At 42.7% G+C, this 27,963-nt stretch overlaps 1 protein-coding gene across 2 annotated transcripts in view; it reads left to right on the top strand.

Annotated features, from left to right (window-relative positions):
- Arhgap26 (Rho GTPase activating protein 26) overlaps window positions 1–27,963 on the top strand; it is a 392,964-nt gene that overhangs the window by 143,196 nt on the left and 221,805 nt on the right. For both annotated transcript variants that reach the window (XM_057788492.1, XM_057788491.1), the window contains exon 11: window positions 10,745–10,823. In XM_057788492.1, the coding sequence (XP_057644475.1) occupies window positions 10,745–10,823 (79 nt within the window). The remainder of the gene's footprint in view (window positions 1–10,744; window positions 10,824–27,963) is intronic.

The raw sequence follows: 27,963 nt of genomic DNA, 5'->3' as shown, positions 1-27,963 counted from the left end.
TGGTAGTAGGAAGATGGGCATGAGTGACAGCCAGGGAGGTTCTGAGGATGGCATAGAGAAGTATGCCTCTTTGATGGAGTGCCGTGTCTGACACTGTTGTTTTTCTGCGCTCCAAACTCTGGGGCTTAATTTTCCTTATGCTAAACATTACCTTTGGTGAAAGCTCTCCCGCCTGCCTTGCTGTAAAGCCTGCTTCTTGTCTCATCGCGTTGCTGATTTATCTGCAACGTGAGAGGAGCGAGAATACAGGCACAGGAAGGGTCCTTGAGAAGAAGCCCACTAGGGGGAGATTCTGTACCCCGTGCTGTGCTTCATAGCTTGATTCCCACAAAAGAGAAGGTTTTATGTCCACATTCAGTTTATGATTTCCCCAGGAAACCATACTAACTTTAAATGCAGACAATTTATGTTCTAGCTCGGTAGGAGCCTGTGAATGGGTTGATTCGTGTGTCTTTGTGGAATTGTGTGACTCTTGAGATGGTGTGTTTTCTGAAGAGGATCTTACATAACAGACTATTTGACCGTTCAGCCTCTAGGTGGCAGTTTTGTATGTGCGTTGGTTGTGCTCAGGTTCAGTTGAACGGTGGTTGTCATTGAGACATTGATAATTCAAAGTCAGCTGGGTGTGTGGTTTCTGTAGAAGCTACCATGTGTTTGAGTATTACGACTCCAGGCAAAGAGTGTTCTCAGTGACTCATTCTTCCTCTAGAAGTTCCTTCCTTTCACCCTTTCACGGATCGCTCATACCTCCTTTCTGGCAACAGCGAGCCTTCCCAGTTAGTCAGGCCTCTTTAAACATGCCAGGCTCTTTGCTTCGGGATGATGTCTGCAGGGGCAGCAGACTTGTCCTTCTGTCCAGCCTGCGCTGAGAACCAGGCCTCTCCTCCGGGTTGCATTCTTTATCTCACCCTGCAGATGAACTGCTTTCCTGGTCTCGCGCTTCCCGCCCCTCCCCGCCTCACTGCTTGTTTGAAATGCTATTTGACTTTGCCTTCCTGCCCCTTCGGTTGGAGCACTGGTCTCAATGCCATTGACCTTTCAGGCAGGAAATGGCTTTTCCTTCCTCAGAGGGTGTTATGCTGCTCTGACTGCCTGGCTGGGGGTGGGGAGAGGTATGGGGAGGGGTGCCGTCCTTTCTGAATTGCTTCCTGGCTCTCTGGGATAGTAAGGTGCTGGAGAAGTTCTTGAACTCGTCAATTCACAAATTCAGAGTTTACTCAAGTTTTAGGGGTGTTTCTTTGGCTTCTGATTAAGCGAGAGTGTTGGCTATTTGAACCTGTTTTCAGTAGGAATGGGCTTTGGTGGAGAGTGGAGTATTTAGGAGGGTGACCTACATAACCTTATTTCTCTTCTCTAGTCTAAATTTTGCTATTACATAAATCCCCCCCAAAGAGAACAGTTGAACCAGTAAATTCCACTTGTTCTGTTTATCGGGAGCCGGAAGAGTACAATCGGCATGTGTGTGGGCAGCAGGCAGATGAACCCAAGGAGAGATTTTCTTAGTTCGGAGTCAGTAGCAGTAGCGGGGGGGGGGGGGGGGGGTTTGGATTGTCCCTGTGCTGCACCCATCCCATCCATTAGTAGTGTTTTCGCCCGGTGCCCGTGGCTGTGGCTGGCACATGGTGCATCTTAGCAGTCACTATCAGTTACATTCCTGGGCCATACAGTGAAGTAGACCAGAAATTTGTCTGGTGTTTTATGAACTTATTCTCTCTTAAAATAACCACATGAAATTACCTGCTGGCGTTGTCAGTATTTACTCTTTAGGCTGCTGTTATTGTCAGGGTCCTACTTATTCTGAGACCTCCCTCCCAAGAGGTTGATGCTGGAAGCTTTAGTTGATAATGATTCAATTCTCTCAGAATAATTGATTCGAAGCTGCTTAGGACAACATCTGAGGGTGTGTGTGGAGGGAGGTGTACTCTCCTCCTCTCTCCAAGTTGATAATCTCCTCAGACTCTAGGGCACATATGCTCCTTCCAGGTAAGGTCACTGCAGCTTTATGGTGCAAGTGCAGGCCTTGTTTTAGTCTCTGGCCTACCTGGATGCAGTAGCAGATTTAGCTCTTAGTAGTAACGCGGCATTTTTCACTTTTGGAAAGTCCTAAAGGACAGGAGATGTAGCTCCGTGGTAGAATGCTTGCCTAACCTGCATGAGACCCTGAGTTTAATCCCCAGACAAAAAAGGCAAATTAAAAAATAACCAAAAAAAAAAAAAAACAAAAAAACAAAAACCAAAAAAACCCAAGCTGGACGGTGGTGGCGAACGCCTTTAATCCCAGCACTCTCAGGAAGCAGAGGCAGGTGGATCTCTGTGAGTTCGAGGCCAGCCTGGTCTACAAGAGCTAGTTCCAGGACAGGAACCAAAAGTTACGGAGAAACCCTGTCTCGAAAATCAAAAAAACAAAACAAAACAAAAAAAACAAAACAAAACCAAGCAAATAAACAACTGAAGAAATTAAAGGGGGACCCATAGTAGCATTCAATTCATATGTTTTTGTGAGAAATACATGATAATTGAAATGAAGTCCTGAGCACCTGAGCACAGTGTTTGTCATGTAATAAGCAATATATCTTAGCTATATGTGGGAGCCACCAGTTCATGACATCTGGTTCCCCTCGCCTGCCTGCCTGCCTGCCTGCCTGCCTTCCTTCCTTCCTTCCTTCCTTCCTTCCTTCCTTCCTTCCTTCCTTCCTTCCTTCCTTCCTTCCTTCCTTCCTTCCTTCCTCCCTCCCTCCCTCCCTCCCTCCCTCCCTCCCTCCCTCCCTCCCTCCCTCCCTCCCTCCCTCCCTTCCTTGTTTTTTGAAACAGGGTTTCTCTGTGTAACAGCCCTGGCTATCCTGAACTGGCTCTATAAATCAGGCTGGCCTCGAACTCATAGAGATCTGCCCTGCCTCTGCCTCCCGAGTTCTGGGATTAAAGGCGTGTGCCACCACTGCCTCTGCCTGCCTGCCTGCCTGCCTGCCTGCCTGCCTGCCTGCCTGCCTGCCTGCCTGCCTGCCTGCCTGCCTGCCTGCCTGCCTGCCTTCCTTCCTTCCTTCCTTCCTTCCTTCCTTCCTTCCTTCCTTCCTTCCTTCCTTCCTTCCTTCCTTCCTTCCTTCCTTCCTTCCTTCCTTCCTTCCTTCCTTAGTGTTCTGCCTGTATGTGTGCCTGCATGCCAGAAGAGGGCACGAGATTTCATTATGAATGGTTGTGAGCCACCATTTGGTTTCTGGGAATTGAACTTCGGTTCTCTGGAAGAGCAGCCAATGTTCTTAACCGTTGAGCCATCTCTCCAGCCCTCTACGTCCCTCCTTTCTATAAACAGACATGGGTTGGATGCTATTCTCTAAGGTTGTTCTTCATGGCTTTGGCCATATCTGTACAAACACTGAGCCCTTCTCATTGTCCAGGGAGTATCAAGAAACAGTTTTCCCAGCAGTGCTTCCTCTTTCTGGCATCTGACAAACCCTCTTTACCCAGGAATAGAAAGCCCATTCCCCAAGCCTTCACTTTCCCATCTTCCAAGAGCATAGTGGGACACATTTCACACACAGGCATCTGTGGGTACTGTGGTCCTTTCATGGTTGACTTGACCCTTAAATGTACAGTGGTGTGGTGGGAGTCAGGAGTGATCTGTTGCCGGGTGGAGATTTTTGTCTTATGAATGAGTAAGGCCTAGCTCTTTGGAGGTTGATTTAGAGAGGCCGGTACTGTGAGATTCTGATTGTGTTTGTTTCAGTGGGGTGGAGTCAGTCCTAGCATTTCCTTGTCCAATAGGAAGTGGGTAAATTGCCAAACCACTGAGATCACTATTGTTGACTCTGATTCATGAGTAAGATTAGAACTAGAAAGCTGTCGAGGAACCCCAGATTCAGCCCTGGTTGTCCTTTTGATTTTTCTTGGCCAAGCAGAGGACTGTGGTCCCAGCTTTCTGAGTGTAATGTTTTCTTGATCAGTGAGGTGGGTTTTTTGTTTGCTTGTTTATTTGTTTTTTTGGTTTTTGTCGGCTTGACACTGGCTTGAGTTATCTGGGGAGAGGAGCCTCAGTTGAGAAAATGTGTCCATCAGATTAGCCTATAGGCAAGTCTATAGGGCATTTTCCTGATTAGTGATAGATGTGGGAGGCCCAGATCACTGTGTATGGTGCCACTTCTGGTCCTGGATGGTGCACAAGAGAAAGCTGAGCAAGCCAGTAGGAGCAAGTCAATAGGCGTCTTTCCTTCACAATCTGTTTCAGTTCCTGTCACCAGGTTCCTGCCTTGAGTTCCACTCTTGACTTCTCCTGATGGTGGAGTGTGACCCTGTAAGCAAAATGAGCCCTTTCTTCCCTAAGCTTCTTTTGCCCCTGTTCTTCAGCTCATCAGTAGAAATCTAACCAGAACAACAGCAGAAAGGTTTGTTGCTTTCTGTGCGCTTTTTTCGGGAGCCAGCATGGGAAGAGGTGTAAGGATTGGTAGCAGCTTTCCTTGAGATAAACGGGGACTATTTTTGTTTTATTATTGTTGTTCATTTTTAGGGATTTCACACATTCATGCTCTGCACAGACTGCTCTCACCTCCCACCTCCTGTCCCCTCTTTTTCTTCCCCACAATTTTTTTTCTCTTGCTGCTCGTTTCTGTTGATGCATCTTTCTCGTGGTGTGAGTGTCGAGAAAACCTGCAGATCCTTGTTCGTGCTTCTCAGGCTGCTGTACTGTAGCACTCGCTACATACTCACAGTGAAGAGTGCTGACTTTGAAGGAGAATTTTAGCGCCAGGTTCTAGAAAAGATTTTTAAACTTTTTAAAGATTGTTTGCACCCTCTGACATCTGGTGACTGGAGTTTCTAGTATTTGCTGGGAGACTTCCTTTCTCTGTCCTTATCTTAGTTTTAAAAGGGAGTAGCAGTCCACTTTGAAGCTTTTACTGGGGAGGAAAAAGGAAATAGCCATGATGTCAGAGCTGGTGTTTTCCTTCATCCTGATGGTTGTGGTAGAGGTGTGATTTTGGCATGAAGGTATTGGCGGTTAGGTGGGCTGGAGCACCAACACATTGCTTCTTCCCTTTAAACTATTCTCCTGCTTCTCCAGACACTGCTTTGTTGTATCCCACACTACCTGTCCTTCCTAATTTCCCCTCGTGGTAATAACTACGTTTTTGGAAATGTGTGATGCACTTCTTGCTTCAAGTTTGTAATGTGGACAGAGATGTAACCCTTGCCAACCCCAAGGAAAAGCAATCGAACGTCTCTGCTTTGCCTTCTTGAAAGTGCAGGTCACACATGCAGCAGAGAAGAGTATGGTTGCTGGTCCTCCAGAGTCACACATCTGGAATAGTAGGGATGCTTAGGTGTCATCAAGAGGTTGTACCTCTTGGGCATTTAAAAAAAGTTCTTAATTGCATCACCACAAAGTGTTCATATCTCAAGTCTGTTTTGAAGACTTTTTACACACATGTATGCTCTCTCACACACATACAAAGACCCAGATCAAGATGAACAATTCTGTCCTTGAAGTTTCACTCGTACCCTTCCCCAGATACTGCCATAACTCCTTCTTGGAGGTGGAATCACGTTTCTGATGTGTGCAGGTTTTTCAGTGCAGGTGTAGTCATATGGTCTGTAGGCCTTTCCTCGCCGTCACTCTGTGACATCCCTACCTGCCATTCTGTGCAGCACTAGTTGCTGTTTTTAGTTGTTGTCATGTGGTGTCCCTGCATTTAGATAGACAACAATTTGTGGTAGACATTTTTATTTCTGTTGTTTTGGTTAATTATGAATAAAATGTTCATCTTTCAGGAGGTGCTGGATGTAGCTCATTATGTTTTTAAATTACATTTCCTCAATGAGGAGTCATTTGATGTCTACTTTGTAAGGGCTTTGGCCATTTGGATCCCCTCTCTCTCTCTCTCTCTCTCTCTCTCTCTCTCTCTCTCTCTCTCTCTCTCTCTTTCTCTCTCTCTCTCTCTCTCTGCATATGTGTGTGTGCATTCATGCCATGCATATGTAAGTATGGAGGCCAGAAGAGAGCATTGGATCCTGTGGAGCAGGAGTTAAAGACAGTCGTGAGCTGCCTGACACAGGTGCTATGAACTGAGCTGAAGTCGTCTGAAGAACAGCACTCTCCCTTAACTGCTGAGCCAACTCTCCAGCCTTTAGATATACTCTTTTATGAAGTGACTATTAAGATTTTTGTTGTTAAGTTTCTCCCTGTTTGTCAGTATTCTTCACATATCTGGAATATGAGTTTTGTTGGAAATATATTAAAAATATTTCTTTCACTTTCATTCTCAAGTTTTTGATTTGTGATTTTTTTTTTTTTTTTTTTTTTGAAACAGAGACTCACAGAGCACAGGCTGGCCTTGAAGTCACTGAAGGTGACTTTGAGCTGGTTCTTCTGCCTCTCTGTTCCCCGTGGCAGCTGTGCTCCATTGTGTCTGGTTTATGCAGCTCAGAACCTCATAACTCAGCCAACTCACCCTCCCAACTCAGCCATACTCCTGGCCTCTGCCTTTTCATTCTCGTAATAGTGGCTCTTCTTAAGTGTCTCTTCTTTATTTTGCTGAGGTCTAACTTAACAGGACTCATTTTCTTTATGATGGCTCCTTTAAACATTGTTTGAAATTATCATTACATCATTTTCTCCTTTCCTTTTCCTCCCTCCAGCCCCTTTCATGTACCCCTCCCCCATTTCATGACCTCTTTTTCTGTAGTTGTCTCACACACACACACACGCACACACACACACACGCGCGTGCATACATCGCACACACACATATTTCTTAAATATATAAATACAATCTGCTCAGTCCATAAAATGTTACATGTGTGCATACGATTTACCCCTTTAGTGTTGACATGTTTGTTGGCGCTGTCCTTGTTCAGGTCTTGTTTAGCAGCCATGCTGGTGAGACTTCATGTGTGTAGCTTCTCTGAAAGTTTTAGGGGCCACAGTCTCACTGCAGAAACATTTTGCTAACAGCACCTGCTTTCTGTTTTGTTTTTTTTTTTTTTTTTTTTTTTTTAAATCATTGCCTTTCCTTTACTTCACTGTCTCGAGGGGAAGCGACAGGGACCGCTGCTGTGGAAGTCATGCCAATCATGTGTGTGACTGCCTTCTGAGGGAGAGCCTTGGCAGATGCTTGTGGGAAGAAGAATATTTATGAAGCATTTTGGGTTTGCAGAGCCATTTATCATTCTGTCACATCTGATTCCAGGCAGGAGCTCTTTAAAGAGCTGCGGGGATTCTTGGTCACTTTGGATGCCAGAGGAATTGGTAGTACACACAGGTTCCCCGGGGGCTCTGGTGCCTCCACGTTTGGCTGGCATCACTCATCAGGGTTAGGAGTTGGACTGTGGTCATGGACTAGCCCTGTAACTTGCTGGCTGCCCTCAGGGACACAGTTCTTAGCTCTCAGTCTTGGTTTTCGTGTCTTTTCAATGGGAGTAATGAGAATGTACTTCCCTCATGCCTAAGCATGAAGCATAGACAAATTACAGAGTGCTTAGTGCAGCAGGCAACAGCACCGGGCTGGGCTAAACTGTTGTTCTTATGGCCCAGTTCTTCCGGACCACGGTGCAGTGTAGAACCAGGAAGATCTCAGTCCTATACCCATTTCTCTGTCGAGGTTTTCTGTGATACTTTTCCCTTCATGTCCCCCTCTCCTCTCCCTCACTCCCTCATTTTTGCTGTGAAGAACTGATGCACATCCCAAGCATGAACTAGTTAGACATGCTGTCAGAGGTTGAAAGAGTCGCAGAGTTTGAAAGTTTACTGATAGGCAAAGTGTCACGTCATGGAAGGTTTTTCTTGTTTTATTTTCTTTGGAGATAGGTTACTAATCTAAGGGACTTGAGAAAGTAACTATGAGACGTTATCATTTGATTTCAAAATAAAGCTGACCCTTTTATCTTGGATTCTTACGAATGTCACATGTAGAATTTGCATTAGTATTTTTAATTTAATAAAGGAAAAATATTGGTATTTCTACCTAAGAAGTATAGTTCTTTATCCGGATGTACATACGTGAAGGTGAGAAAATTGTTTGAATTTGGGGAATCGAATTATAACTAAATGTGTTATATCCGCTTTATTCACCATCTCTCTCCCATGGTGTAGCTCTCTACGCAAAGGTGGCAAGACCACATGTGGAAAATAGTTTGTATTTTGATCTGTTTTTTGAAGTGAAAACAAATCATGTTGACTTCCCTGGTTACAAAGGCCCAATGGCCCTCCCTTTACAGCCTCGGAGTCTTTTCTGAACTTCCTCTTGGTGGCTTTGGGTGGAAATATCACGCCATAGGCCACAAAGTTGACGTGACATCTGCAGTACCTCTGCACCCTTGGTGTTTGGGCCGCTCTTGAGCTGTAAATTGTTCCCTTGCAGGGAAAGCATTGGAGGTGTGTTGGCTACTTGACTCCCAGTGGAGAGAGGAGGGTGTTAGTACCACAATGCGGGGGGGGGGGGGGGGGGGGGGGCACGGAACCAGAAGGACAAGGGTGGGGAGGGACAAGGGTGTGGGCCTTAGGGATAGCCACACACAGGATTATCAGAAGAGTTGCTTTAACTCTTGGTTTCCCAGGCCTTGCCTGGAAGTTCAGCTTCAGTGGGGTCGGCTTGGCCTAAGATCTACATTTTCTTTTTTTTTTTTTTGTTTTTTTTTTTGTTTTTTTTGAGACAGGGTTTCTCTGTGGCTTTGGAGCCTGTCCTGGAACTAGCTCTATTGACCAGGCTGGTCTTGAATACATTTTCTTTTTAAAGATGGATTGCTGGACTAAATGGGTAGTACCAGCAAACAAACCAAAACAAAGAAAGCAAGTACAGTAGCCCCCAGAGGAGGAAAGCCAGGGCCTTGAGGATTTTGCAGCAGGCTGTGGCTTCCTAGGGTGTGGATTTCACAGCATGGTGTACTTGGTTGGGAAAGGTGGAAAGGGAACATCAAAGCTGCTCTGCCTCCAGACCACAGGCTCAGTTCTGTGGAGCCACAGCTACATGGGGAGTCTGGCACAAATGGGCTGCTGGAGAGAAATGGGCATTTGGGTCTGAGACCAGGGAAGGAGAAGCCCAGAAGCTGCTTGGGGAGAGGTCTGTCTTTTACTCACTCCTCTTTTAGAGTGCTGGTACTCAGTGTTACTTTAAGGAATGACCTCATTCTCAGGAATTAGTGTCTTTAATCCTCAACCCTCACCTATTCTAACCCTCGTATTCCTACCCTTCCTGTCTGCCTCTGCCTTTCTTGCTTGTGGGGACATCTCCTCTCCTACTACTCTTCCTCTTCCCAGCTCCTCCCACCTCGGTCTCATGGAATTCACTACCTTTGTACTTTCACCTTTATGCTCTGCAAAGTATAGTGTGGACGGAACTGAGGGAAGGTGGGTGAAAAGACACAACTGTGTGTTTAGACATCTATAGGTGCATCCTATTGGTTGATCAGAGATGATGGGGATCTTAAACATCTATAGGTGCATCCTATTGATTGATCAGAGATGATGGGGATCTTAAACATCTATAGGTGCATCCTATTGATTGATCAGAGATCATGGGGATCGGCATGACTGTGCCGGGTGGTTTAGTACCACACTGAATGCATGTGGGCACAGAGGGCAATTGGACCTTAGTCCTTGATCAGTCGATCTCTCTGTGTCTTTCAGGATTTCTCAAATTTTAAAGATGAGGGTTTAAAAGAGCTATTCTTAAACTATATTTTTAATTTATTGTTTGAGGAATTTAAACATGTACACAATGTGTTTTGATCAAATTCACCCTTGTACCTTCCCCTACCCTGGGCATTTTCATATCCCCTCTCCCCCACCTACTTTTCTCTGACAGCTTATTGTATGCATTTTAATCCCACTGAGTGCTGTCACTGTGTGCATGGTGTAGGGCTGACCATTAGAACACAGGCAATCTACAGGGGCCTCATCGTGTAGGCTGCATGGGTGGGACTCCTTCCAGGAGCCATCAGCTGTCCAAACTCCTTAACTAGAGGTGGGATCCTTTGGTGCTATGAGTTTTGAGCATTTCTGTGCTCTTTATCAGTTTGATAGACATTAAATTATTTCAACAGAATGCACATGTGTTTGGAGGAGAAAAGGTTTGTGGGTATCGTGGGACCAATGCCGACTAAAGATGCCCTGCCTTCGGGAGTGTGTGTCATTTCATTGCCCAGGCTGTCTGTGAGGAGTGCCATTTGTAAAGTAGGCGGGGTTGATGCTGTGTGGACTGTCCCGAGGGCTTATGCTCATTGTGTAGATTTCAATGAGAGCATGGAAAGTGAACACCTGTGCATCACTCAGCTCCTGGCAAGTGGGCAGTCATGAAAATTTACATACATTCAATCTAATTGTAATTGCCAAGCCACGCCACTTCAAAAAATTTGGTAACAAAAGCAGTTTAGAAGCATTGGATTTGATACCAAGGAATATGAAGTATTCAAAACGGATATGTCTCTTTTTATCCAGAGTCAACTCAGTTCACTTTAGGAAATACTTACTGCATTTCCTCTTTAAGTAAAACTCCCTGTTAAGAAAATGGGTTACAGACCAAGGAGCAAAGCAGCTCTAATGGGACCAGGGAGTTAATAATTTATGTCCTCTGCCTCTCTCTCCTGTCCCTCTGAGAGAGACAGGCATACTGCAGAGGATGTGTGGAGCCGGCTGTGCCTCTCCTAGTGCAGTTGGCCTCAGCCTCTCACTCTGATAAGCAGGTTTTTCTCCAATGTTCCCTTTTGCTAGTGTGTCTTGTGTGGCACTGGGGTCATGTCTATGTCTTTCCTTTCTCTGTAGGCCAGGGGTTATCACCATGCAGGCGTTGTCGGAAGAGGACCGTAGGCTCTGGATGGAAGCCATGGATGGCCGGGAACCTGTAAGTAACAATTCAGGGAAGTGGAACAATAAAGACCCTGAGTGGTGCGCTGCCTCCCCACTGAGAGGTTTTTGCTATTTGCTCTAAAGCATTGAGTCTTTGAGACCAAGGTCCCAGGGGCTTTTTTTTTTTCTTTTTGTAGATTGATGTTTGTAGATACTGCAGTTGCTTCTGTGTATGTAATTCTTAAGTTTTGGCCTGGACTCCTAAGATAGAAGTTCTGTGTGATGGTACAGCAGGTCGACCCCATTATAGACACAGGTGTATTGTTTAGAAGAGGCGGAGCAGTCTGGGTTGCTGGATGGATATTGACCATATGCTACCTTCACAAAGTGGGCTGTAAAGCGTGAACCCAGCTGTTTGTAATGGGATATACGGTTGTAAAAGCATACATAGGCGACACGGCATTTTATCATTGTCATCTGATTAGGTTCCCCATTGCTATGGTGATTCACTTCTCATGGTAAGCAGCGGGACATTATCAGGGTAGATGGAAGCAGTTAAGCCTGGCGACGTGATCTGTGCTCCCATTTCAGAGATGCTGGCCTCAGCAGGGTTTTGTGATCTTGTGGTTGTTATGTAACATGTGACATGTAAAACCCATCTGAGAGCCCTGGGGTAAGTCCCAGAACAGTCCATTCTATCTTGATGTTGAGAATCTCAACTACAGTTTTATAATGTTAAGGTCACAAAAAATCCTAAGAGTAAAGTGTAACTGTTTCATCATAAAAGATAAAAATGTTCTCCATGTGTAAAGGCATGATCCAAAGGGGGAAATGTATGCCTGATAAGGCAGATCTTAGCTACTCTTGCCTAGAGTAGCATCAAGCCTTTGCCCCTTGCAGATGATCTCAGTTTATTTGTACCTCTTTCCTAGCCTTGCTGGTGGGATGATCTGGCAGTATGGAGGAATGTGCTATTCTCCCAGCTTTATTGTATAAACACAGGACTTAATCTAGTCAACAAAGGACAAGTAATAACTAGTGTTTTTTATAACTTTTAGTAATATATATCCACATTAAGTAACCACTTAAAGATGAGGCAAAGTTGGGATAAACTATAATGAAACAACTGTTTAATCTAAATTCTATTCTTGGGCCAAAATATAAGATAGCCTCAATTTTTCCTGTATGCATTGTTATCCATAGAAATACCCCCAAAGCAGATGCACCTTTATCTCTATGTCCATAGTAAGAATTGCCATATCCTCAAAAGGAGGTTCTTGGAACCTTCATCTTTGCTGGCATCTTCCACCATCAACTGAGCACCGTGTGTGTTACAGGATTTAATAATTTAAATTTTATTTATTTCTTACTATATAACAAAATAGGTGTTGTGATTTTTGTTTTATAGATGAGAAAATAGATGTAGAGGGATTAAATAACTCACTGCAAGCTTCACAGATGATAGGTGACTATCTTTGTAGAGCACAGGCCAGGATGCTGTACATTGAAGAGACTTGACATATAGAAGCACATGTGGATGGAAGCTCACACCCAGCATGGTTGCTCTGCTGCCCAGACCCATGGTTTCCTGGGTTGTTCTATCATTGCCCTGGTCCAGCTTGAAAATGGAGTTGGAAGCATCCAGGCAGAGCGTTGTGAAGTACTCAGAGGTCACTTGCTTCTTCCTTTAGTAAACATGAAGTGGCCATATCTGTCCTCAGAAGAGAATGGAGAAATCCAGATGCACATAGGCAGCCATTGGTCCTGCCAGTCAGCACCCAGTGCACTTCAAGGAATAAGAGGAGAGAGGATGCTGGGAATGTTTGGCAGTCTCCGCTGTGGTGGCGTAGCTGAAGTCTATCCATAAATAAATTTAGGTTTCATCTCTAATATAGATATATTTTCAGACTAAGGATTTACGCCTAGTTATTTTTGCAGTACTTAACTTTCTCTGGCTCACTTGAATGACTCCCCAAACTCAGAATAGGTAGTCCCTGGGGTGATAATTCCCATCATTGCATGATATTCTTGCAATGAGTTAAACAATACCAAAACCAAAATAAAGGAACAACAAAAACACATTCCTCATTACCCCAAGCTCAACTTCTAATATTGCCTCACCACCATTTTAAGCCTCCTCTTCTACCAACCCCCAAACGTGGTACTTGTTCTGATCCTGCGTGCAATTGGCCCCTTCTAGCCCCTTCAGTCTTGCCATAGGTTAACACCTGTTCTGTGCAGATAGGAAGTGTCATCTTGAACAAGCATGTTTTTTTTTGCTCCAGAATGTACACATTAATAGCAAGTCTAAACACAAGATAATTCTGTCTCTAAACATCCTATAAACCTGTTGCCTCAGAGGAACGTCTAACTTGTGTTGGAGACTACACCTCTGTGTGCTTTTCAATGTCCTAAAGGGAAAGATAAATACAGACAAGTGAGGACTGCATAATTGACAGTAACATGAGGTGTAATTTTGTCTCCCACTGCTGAGAGCATAGTAGACAATTAGCAGCTCCATTTTAATCACCTCCTCCCTAATTAGTTAAATATGACCCCTTGGGAGTTTTGGCTTTGTCTAGTTGGCTTTTCCTCAAGCTGATCTTAGAGAAATTCCCTAATATTTGGGGAAATATTCTTACATTAGATATAAATTTGGGCACCTGCTGACCAAAATATTATTCGGTATTAGAATGTTTTGGAGGTGGTGGTGCTGGGGAATTTTCTTTTCTTTTCTTTTTGCTCTTTCATTGTTCAGTAACATTTTAGGATGACTGGGGAGAAACATCTAAATAAACTCAACTTACTTGATTTTGTAACATGATGATCGTTACATAAACCACACTTGTTAGCCTATAGTCACACTGTATCCTAAAGACATGTTGAATATTTCATGCTGTTGATGGGCACGTGCAAGAGGAAATAATTGAAGCTGCATTTCAACATTAAACATTATGATTTTATCCACAGATCAATGAACATCTTCAATTCAAATGGAGGGGGCACAGTTCAAACTTGCCTGAGATAAACCATGTTTGTTAGGTGGTGTAACTGAAAATACTACAGTGTAGTATTTTTTGACCCGTTTGAACCAGTCACATAAATGTTTGGAGTTGGCTTCTTTTTTTTTCCCTAGCTTTATTTTCTAATGTAGTCTTTCCATCTACAGTAAGAGACTTTCTAACTACTCCAGGCTTATCTTATATCAGGCATATATCATCATCATCACCACCACCATCATCTTCATTTTCTGAGACAGTTATGTTGGAAAGAAGAATGTAAAATTGCCATATTTTCATATAACATGATTAGCTGTGTAGGAAATGCCAAGTAGTTCGAACAAAAACTGAACTAAACACCCAAATAAGTACTCAGAAGTAAATGGTAAACTCTCCAGGATAAGCAGGATATGAGTTTCTTTCCCCACCCATTGTCATGCTTCTATAACCTAGCAATAAGCAAATGTTATCCAAAGTTAAAAACACAATGTAATCACTAAGCCCCAGATAATGCTCAGGCACAGATCTAATAAGTGCTGGAGCGTGTCGGTGGAAGAGGAGCTGGGTAGACGGAGAGACTGCTGCCTCCGCAGATCAGAGGGTTCAGCTTGTAAAATCTGCTCTCTCCAAATCGATCGTAGGTTTAGTGCAATTCCTATCAAGACTGCAGCAAATTTTCTTTACAGTTTATGTATAAAGGTACAGAAACCAGAAGAGTTGAAGCAATTTTGGAAAAAGAATGAAGTGGGAGTAATTATTCTACTCTATTTTAAGACTTCTTTTATAGCAACAATAATCAAGGCATTGTATTGACAGAGGACAGACACCTGGATCAATGGAACAGAACAAAAAACCCAGAAATAGACTCATATACCCAATTAAATTTAGACAGACGTGCAAAAGCAATTTAATGAAGGAAAAGGAGTTCTTCTTCTTCTTCCATTTTTTTTTTTTAAACAAAAACAAAACCAGAAACAAATGGTACTTTTTAAAAGGAATAGACATCATGGGCAAAACCAGAAATTTCAACTTAAGTCTCATATTTTACGTAAGAATTAATTAAAAGTGAATCATAGATTTATGTATGAAGTGTAAAATTATATGTTGGCATACAAAAGAGTTCCAAAATAGCCTGGAATGGAATATAACAAAGGTTTATTTATTAGGAGATAAACTCACAGAATTAATAGTGATCCACATACAGTTCTCTGCATACGCTGCGAACTGGAACTGAATCTGGCAGCCAAGATGCCTGTGCATGCTTTTTGTCTGCATTTATAGTACTTGAGACCATGCCCAAAGTGGGCTGGTATCTGAAGGAGTTCCTACAGCAACTATAAGACTTTCAGATGAAAAAAATTATTTTAATGTGAGGTTATGTGAATTTTTCAACACAAAACCAAAATATGGACATAAAATTTAGGGGGAGAAAAGAGGATTTTTTCTTCATGAAATTTAAAACGTTTGCTTTTGTATATACAAGATCATGTTGAGAAGAAGAAAAGAGACTCTCTAGAGTGGATGGAAATGTTTTTGGTCAGTTTTCTGATAAAGGACCTACTCTTAAAACAATTAAACACCCAATTAGAATATAGATAAAAAAACAAGGAGCCATTTTAAAATGAAATTTAGGGGCTGAAGAAAAGGTTCAACAGTTAAGAGCACCCCCTGCTCTTTCAGAGGATGGGAATTTGGTTCCTAGCACCCATTATAAGCAGCTCATACCTGCTCAGAACTCTAGCTTTGGGCATCTGATGCCCTCTTCCGGCCTTTACAGACATCGGAATTACACATGCACACACATGAATAAAAACAACAACAAAAAAGCCCTTTTAAAATGAAATTATAAGATAAAAGCACACAAAAAGATGTTCCATATCGTCAGTCATTAGCAAAATACAAATTAAAATCACAGTGCATGGAAGTCATTACAGAAAACCACAACCAACCAAAATGCAGAGTTTTATGGAGCTCAGTCCCAATGGAACATCTACAATACAATCCCTGACTCTAAGGCTCAGGCAGCATTACAGAGAGTGAGTGGAAAGATTGTAGGAGTCAGAGGATCAGGGAGTTTGCTATGAGATCGTGTCTCCTGTGAATGTCAGAAGCTACACCCATAGAGTCTCATGAACATGGCTGCCAAACATGAGCTACAAGGATGAGCACAATAGACATTCTAAAGTGGATGGGAAAAGCTCTAGAGTCCTCAACCCTACATAGAGAACTACAAGCAACTAAAGAATGCCGAGAACAGGAAAAGGTCTTACCTAGGGAAGAATACACCAAGTGGTTATTGTCTTAGTTAGGGTTTCTGTTGCTGTGATGAAACACCATGACCAAAAGCAAGTTGGGGAGGAAAGGGTTTATTTGGCTTACACTTCCATATCATAGTCCATTACTGAAGGAAGTGAGGGCAGGAACTCAAGCAGGTCTGGAACCTGAAGGCAGGAGCTTATGGCAGAGGCCATGGAGGGGTGCTGCTTATTGGCTTGCTCCTCATGGCTTACTCAGCCTACTTTCTTATAGAACCCAGAACCACTAGCCTAGTGATGGCACCACCCAAAATGGACTGGGCCCTCCCCATCAATCACTAAGTTAGAAAATACCTTACAGACTTACCTACAACCTTATCTTTATGGAGGCATTTTCTTTCTTTTATTATTATTTTTATTGAGCTCTACATTTTTCTCTACTCCCTCCCTTCCTTTCCCCTCCCCTTCAACCCTGTCCCAAGGTCCCCATGCTCCCAATTTACTCAGGATGTTCCCTTCTCTCAGATGACTAGCTTATGTCAAGTTGACATAAAACTAGCTATTACCAATTGGTTAGCCCTAAAAATATATGCAAGTAACATTAAACAAACTGAGCAGGTTGTACTTATGTGTTAGGTGTGTGTGTATATATATGTGTATACATAAATTGTTGTTATATACAAATATGTTCATGTATATATGTATATAACAACAATTTATGAAAAAAGAAGTTATCAATTTCAAAAAGACTGCCTAACAAGGAGAGGTGCATATGGGAGTGTTTAGAGGAAGAAAAGGAAGAGAAAATGATCATGTAATTATATTATAATCTCAAAAAATAGAATAAAAAAACCACAATGTACTTACTGTCAGTAAGCTCCCTATATAAAAGATTCAAGTTTATAGTAGTAAAAACAATAAATGGCTGTGGGAACCTATAGGCAGTTGGTCTACTAACACACTGCTGGTGGGGTGTACAATGAAACAACTTTGGAAAGTTACTAGGCAACTTCTAATTTGCTATTAATTAAACATACCCTTACCATAAGACCCACCCATTGCTCTGAAACATTTTCTCTAGAGAAATGAACATATGATGCACAGAAATCTGTACCCACATTTTGGTAGCAGCTTTGTTCATGATAGCTTCGAACTGGAAATAACCCAAGTGCTTTTCCTGGGTAAGGAGTTACAGAAGCTGCTACATGCATAGAATGTCTATCTTACTATAGACAGAAACAAACTGGTGATACCCCTTCACCAGCTGTATACATCCCAGGGTGTTATGTCAGTGGAGAGAGGCAGTCTGGGAATGGATTTGTAGTGTATGCTTCCATTTTGTAACATGCTTGAAGAGACAGAGGCAACAGTTCCCAGGGGATGTGCACAGTGAGTTTGGAGAACAGAAAGGGTTACTCAGTTCTGAATATGACTCTGGTAGTTCTGTGAAGTTATGGCAATGTGTATGTGTCTATTTCTGAATAGTTTATCACATGCACACATACATACACAAATATGCACAACCTAGTAAATTATGAAAGTGTGTAACTTAGATCATGCTCTGGGCCTGAGATGACATGCTGGTTTTGATGCTGTAGTAGCTACAGAGGTACTTTGATGGGGGAGTTAAAGCATTCACTGGGCACTTCCAAGTTCCCTATCATTCAACAACAAAGCAAACTTAACAAAGTTCGCCAGTCACATAACATTTTAAAATATCCTTCCAGATTTACTAAGTCTGGGTTGACAGGTAACAGAGTCACCATTGCAGCCATTTAAGTTTTTGCTTTACTGTGCTGTGGCCATTGTTTTTAAAAGTGCAGTACTAGGTCACTCTCTTTGTTAAATTGGACACGGAAGCTAGAGCGGTGGCTCACACCTCGAGTTCCCACACTCAGGCTGATTCTAGAAGATTGCTGCAGGTTCAAGGCCAGACTGAGCTCCATGGTGAGTTCCATTTTCGGCCTGAACTACAGTATGATCCCTGTCTCAAAAAGATCCAAAAGCAAAGCAAGCAAAAACATTTGTCATAGAAATCTTCCTTGAAGCCGTGTAAATACTACAGCTCAGGGAAACAGAATTTTCAGAGAGTAAATCTCCTTCTGCCGGTTTCCTCACCTCCAGACCTGCTCCTCCTTCTCTCTATGTATTGTGGCTAAGCATGTTTGCTAAAAGCAAGCAACTTAGAGTCACTACAATCATACCATCTTGTCTGAAGTACCTTTCTGAGGAAAGATGGCTCATGGTGTCACTGGGAGACACAAGGTTTTCTGGAGACGCAGAGCTTGGGTCTGCCCCTGCAGACTGTTTTCTCCTATATTCCCTTCACTATCAGCAGTGATTTGAGCCTGAAGCTGCTTGCAGTATATCCTTATTTAGAAGTATTACTTCTCTTTCATATCTCAAGAATTCTTTAATTAGTGATATTTCCACTCTGGGCTGAAGGAATGGCTCTGCAGTTAAGAGCACCTATTCTTGCACCAAACCTGTGTTTGATCTCCAGCATACACGCGGTGGCTCACAATCTCTGGAACTCCAGCTCCAGGAGACCCGACATTGTCTTCTGACCTCTGCAGGCAAGCACACAGTATACATTCACATGTGCTGGCAAAACACTAATACATGCAAAATAATTGAAACACACTATTTGTCGTCATTACAGCCCAAATAATTGGAGGTTGGCAGATGACAGAATTAATAGGATATTAGATTTAAACGGTAAGGAGTAGGTGCTGTGGCATCTATGATTGTGCATAAATCTGTATATTAAGTTTAAACATGTGAAACGGTTACTTCTACAGATGAAAAATAGCTAGATATTGGTCATTTCATATGACTCATACTCATAGCTGTCAAGCAGAAAGAAAACCACGTGTAGGTCAGAGTCAGTTATTTATGGAAAAGGCAGCACTGCTTAAGAAGGCTGGGAATAGCCAGATGATGGTGGCACACACCTTTAATCCCAGCACTCGGGAGGCAGAGGCAGGCGGATCTCTGTGAGTGTAAGGCCAACCTGGTCTACAGAGAGTGTCAGGACAACCTGAACTGCGCAGGGAAACCCTGTCTCAACAACAACACTAACAACCACAATAATAGAACCAAAACCAAACAACCAAACAAACCCCGAAAGCTGGGAAGTTTGTGATCTTGGATAGATAGTACAGGTTCCCTTGCTAGGTGCTGTCTGTATTCTAGCACACATGGCCGAGTTACTAGAGAGCCACACTTGACTACTCTCTGCCCCTGCTTAAATGGAGTTAGCTCCCTGTTATGGCTACTGGGAGACGAAGGAACAACCATTCCACCCATGGAAGACAGTACTGTTCCAGTTTATGTCCATTTTAAATAATTTCCCTCTTTTAGTTTTTGTGAACATGTCATCAAACTGAGTGTGCTGTCTTTCACTGCTATGCCAAAGCCCTTGTTCATGGTCTTTCAAAAACTGCTAGTATCCGTGGGCTGTTGCCCTGCTATCTTAAGCTCATGTTTAAGGGTTACGACAAAGTGTCTCTGTGTAGCCCTGGCTGTAGGAACTCTCTTTGTAGCTGGCCTTGAATTCAGAGATCCATCTGTCTCTGTCTCTGTCTCTGCCTCCTAAGTGCTGGGATGAAAGTTGTGTGGGAGGTTCTTTTGTAGAGTGGGCCTTAAATCCAGTCAGAAAGAAGTTGGCTACGCCTATAGCAACATGACACCATCTCACACATGGCCATATCTCGCCATGCCACTCATTATTGAAGTTTACAGGGTTCACAGGTGACTGTGTCTTCCCCCTCTCCCTCAGCCTACTTAGTACCTTCAGTACAGTGAAAAGCCAGCAGGGAGGGAGCTTCCTGGTCAGTACTAACTTGGTTTTTCTCTGTCCTATGACCACTGTGCAGAGTATCTTCAGCAAGAGGATCCTACCATAAAGTTCTGGTGGGCAACCAAGAGCAATGGCCACAGCCTATATTTTTTGATGTTTCTAGGTCACTCATGAACAACAACCCTAAGAATTACCACACACCTGGCACTAGGTTTTTTATTTGGCAAACTGTAACTTCTGGGATTAGCATAATCCCCTGTGTGGGTAACTCCAATTAAACTCATGTGTTTGTGTGTGTATGTACACATATATACACACACATATGTATATGCATGCATATATGTGTATATAAGCATACATCTATACATACATACACATGTATCACATATATCATATATACATAGGTATGAAGTGTATAGAATGGTAGGTTTACATATTGCTTTTAATGTTAGTTATCCCTCTCCCACCCTTCCTCTTTTTCTTACACTCCCCCTCCCCCTCCTTCCCCTATGCTCTTGCCTCTCTTCCCACTTAAACCCCCTTCCCCATTATTCCCCTTTTCTTGTTCATATCACTTGTATTCTGTTTTGTAGGTTTTTTCATAACTCTGTTAAGCTTTTAGCTTAATTACTTCAGTAAACCTTTAGCCACTTTTGACATTCATTTTTTTCAGATTTTTTATTATTATAAACAATGATATAATGAATTCCTTATGTACATTCAACTAATTACTTATTTCAGCACTTTCAGATGGAATTGCTAGGCTGGATCATATATATATATTTTAATATTTTAATAGATATTGCCAGATTATTTCCCATATTATTGCAAAATTAGTCTCAATATAACCTGATTCATGCTTCACTTATATAATGCTGTATAATTATAAAATGTGATTCATGCTGTTTAAAGTTTAATTTCTTTTTCAAATTTCTAATCTAGAAATGACATCCATCTGTTCTCTCAGCTCTGCCTTCAAAGTCCAGGACAAGGGTCCTAGCTATTCCTATGGCCTCCTGGCTGGTCAGGCTTTCCTATTTGTTTCTTCAGGTGTCTCTTGTTTCCTAGCATCCCCACTTGTTGTTCAGGTTTGGAGTCATTAATGAGGGAGGTGTTGCAGTCAGATGGGTACCTCTTGTATCTTACCTAAGCCATGGTTCTCTTAGCATGGTCTGAAATGGGACCTGTGTGCCATCTGCACCTGTGAGCTCTGACAACAGTTAGCATTCTGCTGGGATGTCCCAAGGCCTGTCAAAGTCCTTTAAATCAAAGTCCTTTTGGAGAAAAGACTCAATCCCTTATCAAGGAGTCACTGTTGCTGTGGTACCCCATGACTAGAAGAGCTCTCAGTCCCTAACATCTCGTGACATGTGATCAGTCAGTGTTTCTACTTGGCATTCCATCCCATAGAAAACTTGGGGGATGCTGCCAGTGTCTGTCTCTGCAAGAGAGCTGTTGTTCTGTCCACCCCTGTCTGTTAACTTTACACCCAGTGCTGTGTCAGTCCTTCCTCTGGGTTTTTGGCTTAGGCTAGCTATTGCCCAGCCTTTTTGATGGGGACAATGTGAACGAAGCTGTAACTCTGAAGGTTTCCATCACCAGTTCTTCATGTGAATTCAGACTCAGGCTCTTAACAGTTCTCTGTTTTGCTTCGTACATCTGGAAGATTACATCTTGGCCAATTGAGATGTTGCTGGAGACTCTGGCTGTGTGTATATGTGTATGTTTTCAGTAGTTCATTAAAAAGTTGAAACATTTTTCATTTTAAAATCTTTTGAGACTTAGGTATAACAAAGAATCCAAGAACATTCTTTACCTAGCCTAATGTTATTGTCTTGTATAATGACAGCATAATAATGAACCCAGGAAATTAATAGTCATACAATATTATTATATATTTAAAATGTTTCCAGTGACCTGACTAATTCATGTCTTTGCTTTCTAGTCTGCTGTCCAATCCAGGAAAACGCATTGCTTTTAGTCATCATGTCACTTTTATTTTACTATTGCTGTGTGACATCTGGATAAACATCTGTTCATGACAGATAGACACTGACTACTGACCAAAGAAACACTTCCAGCCAACTCCATCTTAGTGGTCCTGTGACTTCATTGGGATTACTTACCGAAGTGTGGGTGAGCGTTTGGTTGCTGTAATAAATACTACAACCAAAAGCAACTTGGGGATAAAAGGGCTTCTGTTGGACTCACAGGTACTGGTCCGTCATTGAGTAAGACCCAGGCAGGAACTCAAGGAAGGAACTGAAGCAGAGACTATGGAGGGATGCTGTCTATGAGCTTGCTTCCTTTGGCTTACGTGGGTACTTTCCTTATAGAGCCCAGACCCACCTGCCAAGGAAGAGCACCACTTACAGTGGCTGGGCCCTCATGTATCAATTGGCAGTTAAAAAAATGCTCTGAGACATGCTCACAGGCTGATCTGATAGAGGCAGTTAATCAGCTGAAGTTCCCCCTTCCCAAGTGACTCTGGCCAAAGCTATCCAGCACAAGGGGGTTACTTTAGTTGTTTGGGTGACTCCGGGAGAACTGCACCACTCAAAGCCCACCCCATTATGAATGGCAGCTCATGAAGTTGCTTCTTCAAAGCTCCCCTGTAGCTAGCTCCCCTGAAGAAGCATTTCCTCTCCCCATGACAGTGTTTTCTGCTTGTACAATGACAATGGTGAGGGGCTTTAAAATCCTTCTGAGCTTCCTGAGTCCCAGAAGTTTCATTAGCTTTTCAAGTCTCACGAGCTCTGCTCCCCTCTCCAGAAGGGTTTGTTTCCATTCTGAGGAAATATCAGTACAATAATGTTTGGATCAGTTAGAAGCTCAGCCTTTGAAAGGAACATCACCACTAGCTGATATGCATAGATTCGAGTGTTTGGACAATATACTGTGTCTGTTCTCATCTATATGCACTCCTAGGTGACAATGCACACCTTTGCATAATCAGGGCAGTCAGGTTTCTCTCTGTCTTCCAAAAGTTCTCTGTCACACTTCCCATCTCAGGTTTGTAGATTTCCTTTTAGCACACCATCTTTCCTTATAGCACATTTATTTACCTCTTTTAAAAACACATTTTAATTTTTGACACATACTCTTGCACATTTTGGGGAAAAATGTGACATTTTGATACACGCATATTAGTTCCTGATAGTCACATCAGAGTGATTGGTGTCTCTGTCACCTCAGAGGTTTATCATTTCTTGTGTTAGGAACATTCCAAATTCACTCTGCTAGCTCTTTTGAAATATTCAGTTAATTGTTGTGAGCCATAGTTCTCCTGCTGTGCAACAGAGCATCAGAGGTTATTCCTGCTCTACAGCTGTTCTCCTGAATCCAGCTGTTCCTTTAGAACATTTGTCTTCTACCCTGTCTGCCCATACCATATGTTCAGCTTTGTGCAGTTTGCTGTGTTTACTGTGTACATTGTAGTTACTGGTTTAGAGACACCTGAATCCATAGATGCTAGACATTCTGTGTGTGACCCTCAACTCTATCTGTGGCGTCCTTACAGATGTCACAGGAGTGGGTCAAGATGGAGGTGATTGTTGAGTTAGTTAGCTCCACCCATTTGCCCCTGTGGGAAAGGCCGTTGACAATAGAGTGACTGTGTTCACTTAAAGAATGGTCAATCTAGATTTTCTGTCATTTTCTTTTTACTCTAAAATCTCAGAAGTGATCAAGTTAAAAGTGTTATTTTAAGCAATATGTTGACAGAAGACCTGGAGTCATTCTGAGTAATAGAAAGTCTGTAAATTAGGTTGTTTGCTTTTTGGTGAGGTGTGGAACAAGATAAGTATTTTAAAAGACATGTTTGGGATTGCTGAATTGGTTTCAAGTGTGGTCCAGTCAGAACAGCTCCAGTACCAGTTACTGCACTCTCATTAGCTTTGTTTCAGAAATCCTGCCCCACAGCTCCGGCAGAAAACACCAGAGACTGTAAACACATCCTGGAAACAAAGTCATTTCCTAGTATGATTTTAAAAGCTCTTCCTTAAGAGATTTTTTAAAGCCTATGAAATATCAACAGTAGACTGCTTAAACAAGACCCCAACAATGATAACACCAGCTGACATGCCAGTGTGGATGGGGGAAATCACACGGGGCTCCACCCCAGGATGCAGAGCCGTGGGCAGTTAAAAACCGTGGAGAGGGGGAGAATTGCCTTCCCCAGAGATGAGCACCCCAAATGGTGAGCCAATCCCAAGTGGCCATCCCTAAAACATTATACACACAAGCAGTACTAAATGGACCTGGCAAGTTACGTTTATGTATTTATTCATATACATGCACTTGTATACCCAAATGTATGTGTGACAATACTTAATGAATAAAAAAGGTCCATGTTTTTGAAAGGGAGGGACACAGAAGGAGTGAGGGGGAAATTGTATTATTGTAGTTTAACAAAAATAAAACTATTAAAGATATTTTTGAGACAAGAAAGAGTTCTCCTTTGTGCCTCTCCAGAAAACAATGCAGATGTGTGGTCCAATCTTCACAGCCAACAGAAGGCAGGGCTGCACCCTTAGCTCTTAGCTCGCCGCCATTGCTCCACATGTTGTGTGGTCCTGACCCATTGCCCAGAAACTTGAGCCCCCCCCCCCCATTACCTCTTTATTTTTAAAAGCAAAGAAGGACAAGGAAAGGGGAGGACCAGAAACTGAGTAGAAACTCCTCTGGGCAGAACACACCCTTTTACAGCAATTGCTGGTTAGTTTTATTTTCACCATAAATCTTATAAGCTCAGTTAGAATGCAGAAGTCCATGTTGTTAGGGCTTATTAATACAGATTTATTGGGGCGATAGTATGGTAGTGGTGCCTAAAGTCTTAGTATGTACAGGACAGCCTGGCCGCAAGTTCACTAACTGGCCTCAAGTTTATGAGAATTCCCCTGCTCTACTCTCCCAGGTGCCTAGATTACAAGCATGAGCAGTCCACATGGCTTAGGGAACTTTTAAAGCTTTGTTTCTTAGAATTCTTTGATGAGGTGAAGACTCTCTTTCTCCTGGACTTGTTGGACAGGTCAGACATTAAGATGGATGCCAATCCCCTTTGACAATTTCTCCATCTGGTTTCCATTTCTTCTTGTTGACATCCTGGGAAGATGTCGAAATGCCGAGGGCAGGGACTGGTCTTGTCCTCTAAGTCTCATATGTCCTTTCTCTATAGGGCTTAGCAGAGTGCTGTGAGGTATCCACAGTGCACGCTGCACCCTGAGTTAACTTAGGGTACTAAGTCAGAAGGCTTCTGCTTGCCAGTCTTGAGTTGAGATCCTTTGTTGAATGTCTTCTGGCCATTGTTGAGCTGCTCTAAATCCAAACCCATGGAGGCAAGGGCTCGACTTGCTCGCTCTTCACCAGTCTCCACACTTCTCAGGACTTCCAGCCTTGTTCCTTGGGATTGGTGGTACGTGATAGCCAAGTGTGCTGCCACAGGGAAGTCTTGGGTCAGAAGATTTGTGAGGGCTAAGGATCAGGAATTGGTTAAAATCTTTCCAGTGCTAACAGTGAAATCAAGATGTGTTCCAGTTTGCTTTGTGATCAACACACAAAGCAACTCTGGGAAGACAGGGTTTGTTGCATCTTACAGCTTACAGTCTGGCCATGAAGGGAAGCTGGGACAGGAACTAAAGCGGGGCAGGAACCTGGCGGCCGGAACTGAAGCAGAGGCCGTTGTGGAGTTCTTCTGACTGGCTTGCTGTTCAGACTCACGTGCAGCTACTTTTTTTTTTTATATATACCTTGTAGGACCACTTGCCCAGAGATGGCACTATCCTCAGTAAGCTGGGCCCTTTCACATCAGTCATTAATCAAGAAAATGCTCCACAGGCCAGTCTGAAGGAGGCATTTTCTTATTTGAAGCTTCCTCTTCTCAGATGACTTGAGTTTAAGTTTACTGACTACTAAGCAGTACAGGAAGTGTGTGCATAGAAGTGTGCATACACACATGGGTGTTTATGTTGTGTGTGTATATTATGTAAGTATATAATTTCTTACCATCTGCTGGCTTTAACTTTGTGAAGGCTATATAATTATGCTCAGAGCTGGGGATACTAGCGGTTAGATTTCGTGCTGTCTTAGTGGACATAATAGACTGTAGTAGAAGCATAGTCTCCAAGTCTGCTAGCCCAAGTTTAAATTTTGATTCTGGCATAATATCTGGACCAATTTACCTAGTTTTTCTGAGCCTCAGTTTATTTAGCTATAAAATGCCAGGAAGTGGTAGTTCTGGTAAAATTTGAACCAGTAGCACATTGATTCACCTGAGTAAACGTTAATTGTTAATTGACCATAAGTTCTGTAGTCTCTAGGTTTTACATACACTTGCTTACGGTCTCACTGTCATTTAGAGAGTGATGATGGCTATAAACTCTCCGCTGTCTACCATCAGGCTTGTGTTAGTAGAACTACAATGGTTTAAAAAGGACATAAAATGATGTGTCTCTGTTTCCTGGAATTTGAAAGGAGGGGATATAAAGCAAGAAAGCAATAAAAATACAATTAAAAGTCAGGATCATTTTTAGGGACATATGAATCTTTTCTGGTTAACTTTATTTACACAGAACAGTGCATGAAGCAGGCAGAGAAATACCCCACCAAGGTTTTACCTGAATTTCCAGAGAAATGCTTATGTGCAGTGCTTCCCAGTCTTCATTCCAAAGGGCTCAGAGGGCAAGGGTGAGCATCTTTCTAAGAAGATGCCCAGGGCTCAACTATGTCAATCTTACAAGTTCCTGAAAATAGGCTGTTTTTTTTTTTTCTTTCTTTCTTTCTTTATCTATTGAGTACTAAACCAAATCTGGAAGACTATTGTCTTTCTGCTGTTCTGTTTTGGGGTCAGTATTTCCTAATGGAACTAGTTTTGTAGGTCATGATCAACTGTATCTTCAATGTGGGCTATGATGGGATGCATTTATCAGTTACAAGTCTTACTTGGGTTCAAGACCTTTGATTACAGCATCTTAAACTTTATCTGCTATGTAGTTGCTTAGCCTATTTTCATCAGATTCTAAATAGAATTTGCAGAGGAAGTGGTAAGGAGAAAGGAAGTTAGTTGGACCACAAGTGAATCCCACTTGGAGATTTGGAGAAGTATGGCTTCTCACTCTGGTATCTATGGATAGACATGGGAGGGTAGTGGTACATAGAAATGATTACTAAATGTTATTAAAGCAAGTATTTGGAGAGGGTGCTCTGTTCTTAGCATCAGTAAAGCAATAGCATACTGTTTCTCCTGGGCCACTTGTATATCTGGGGGGACTTTGCAAGGTTTAGGTAAGTGTGTTTGTCTACTGTCTGGCCTTGTTTTGAGTTTGCCCACTGTGTTAATTAGGGTTTTAATACTATGAAGAGACACCATAACCATGGTAACTTTTATAATGGAAAATATTTAATTGGGGCGGCTTACAGTTCAGAGGTTTAGTCCATTATCCTTATGGTGGGACATAGCAGCATGCAGGCAGACATGGTGCTGGAGAAGGAGCTCAGAGTTTTACATCAGAATTGGCAGGAAGAGACAATGAATCTTTGAGACCTCAAAGCCTGTCCCCCTGGTGAATTACTTTCTCCAGTAAGCCTTCCCCACTCAGACAAGGCCACACCTCCTAATAATGCCACTTCCTCTGGACTTATAGGGGCCATTTTTATCCACAGCACCGTATCCAAGAATACAGTAGAAACTCATTACCATCTCAGATGAGGAGAGACATTGAAAACTTGGAGGTAGAGGTAGAAGGAACACATGTGAATTTTAGTGCTGTTGTCTTTCATATTGGTGGATTCTATCCCAGATGCCTTTCAGCAGTACCTCTGCTCCACTTCACGTGGGGTATACCAGTGCCAGAGTCATGTGCCTCAGACCCAGGTCTCTGATAGCGTCTGGTAGGAACCATCTTGTTGCCTTGAGCTCTCCAAGCAACAAGTTCCTACATTCTAGTATAGAATCGCACCACCCTCCTTTGGGAACTTGACAGTTCCCTGTCTAGATCCGTAACTTTTCCCATGATATGTATCTGGCAGACTCACATTTGGTAAATGTTGGCTAATGTCCAGGGGAGATGTGATATCGTGTCAAATGTATTTTGAATGTTTTGATGCCTACCTAACTAGGCATAGCTCTGTGTTCTCATGAAG

This window comes from Chionomys nivalis, chromosome 14, assembly GCF_950005125.1.
Source record: "Chionomys nivalis chromosome 14, mChiNiv1.1, whole genome shotgun sequence".
In the NCBI taxonomy this organism is placed as follows: domain Eukaryota; kingdom Metazoa; phylum Chordata; class Mammalia; order Rodentia; family Cricetidae; genus Chionomys; species Chionomys nivalis.
The sequence above is the reverse complement of the archived record's forward strand: the minus strand, read 5'-3'. Positions and strand labels throughout refer to the sequence as shown.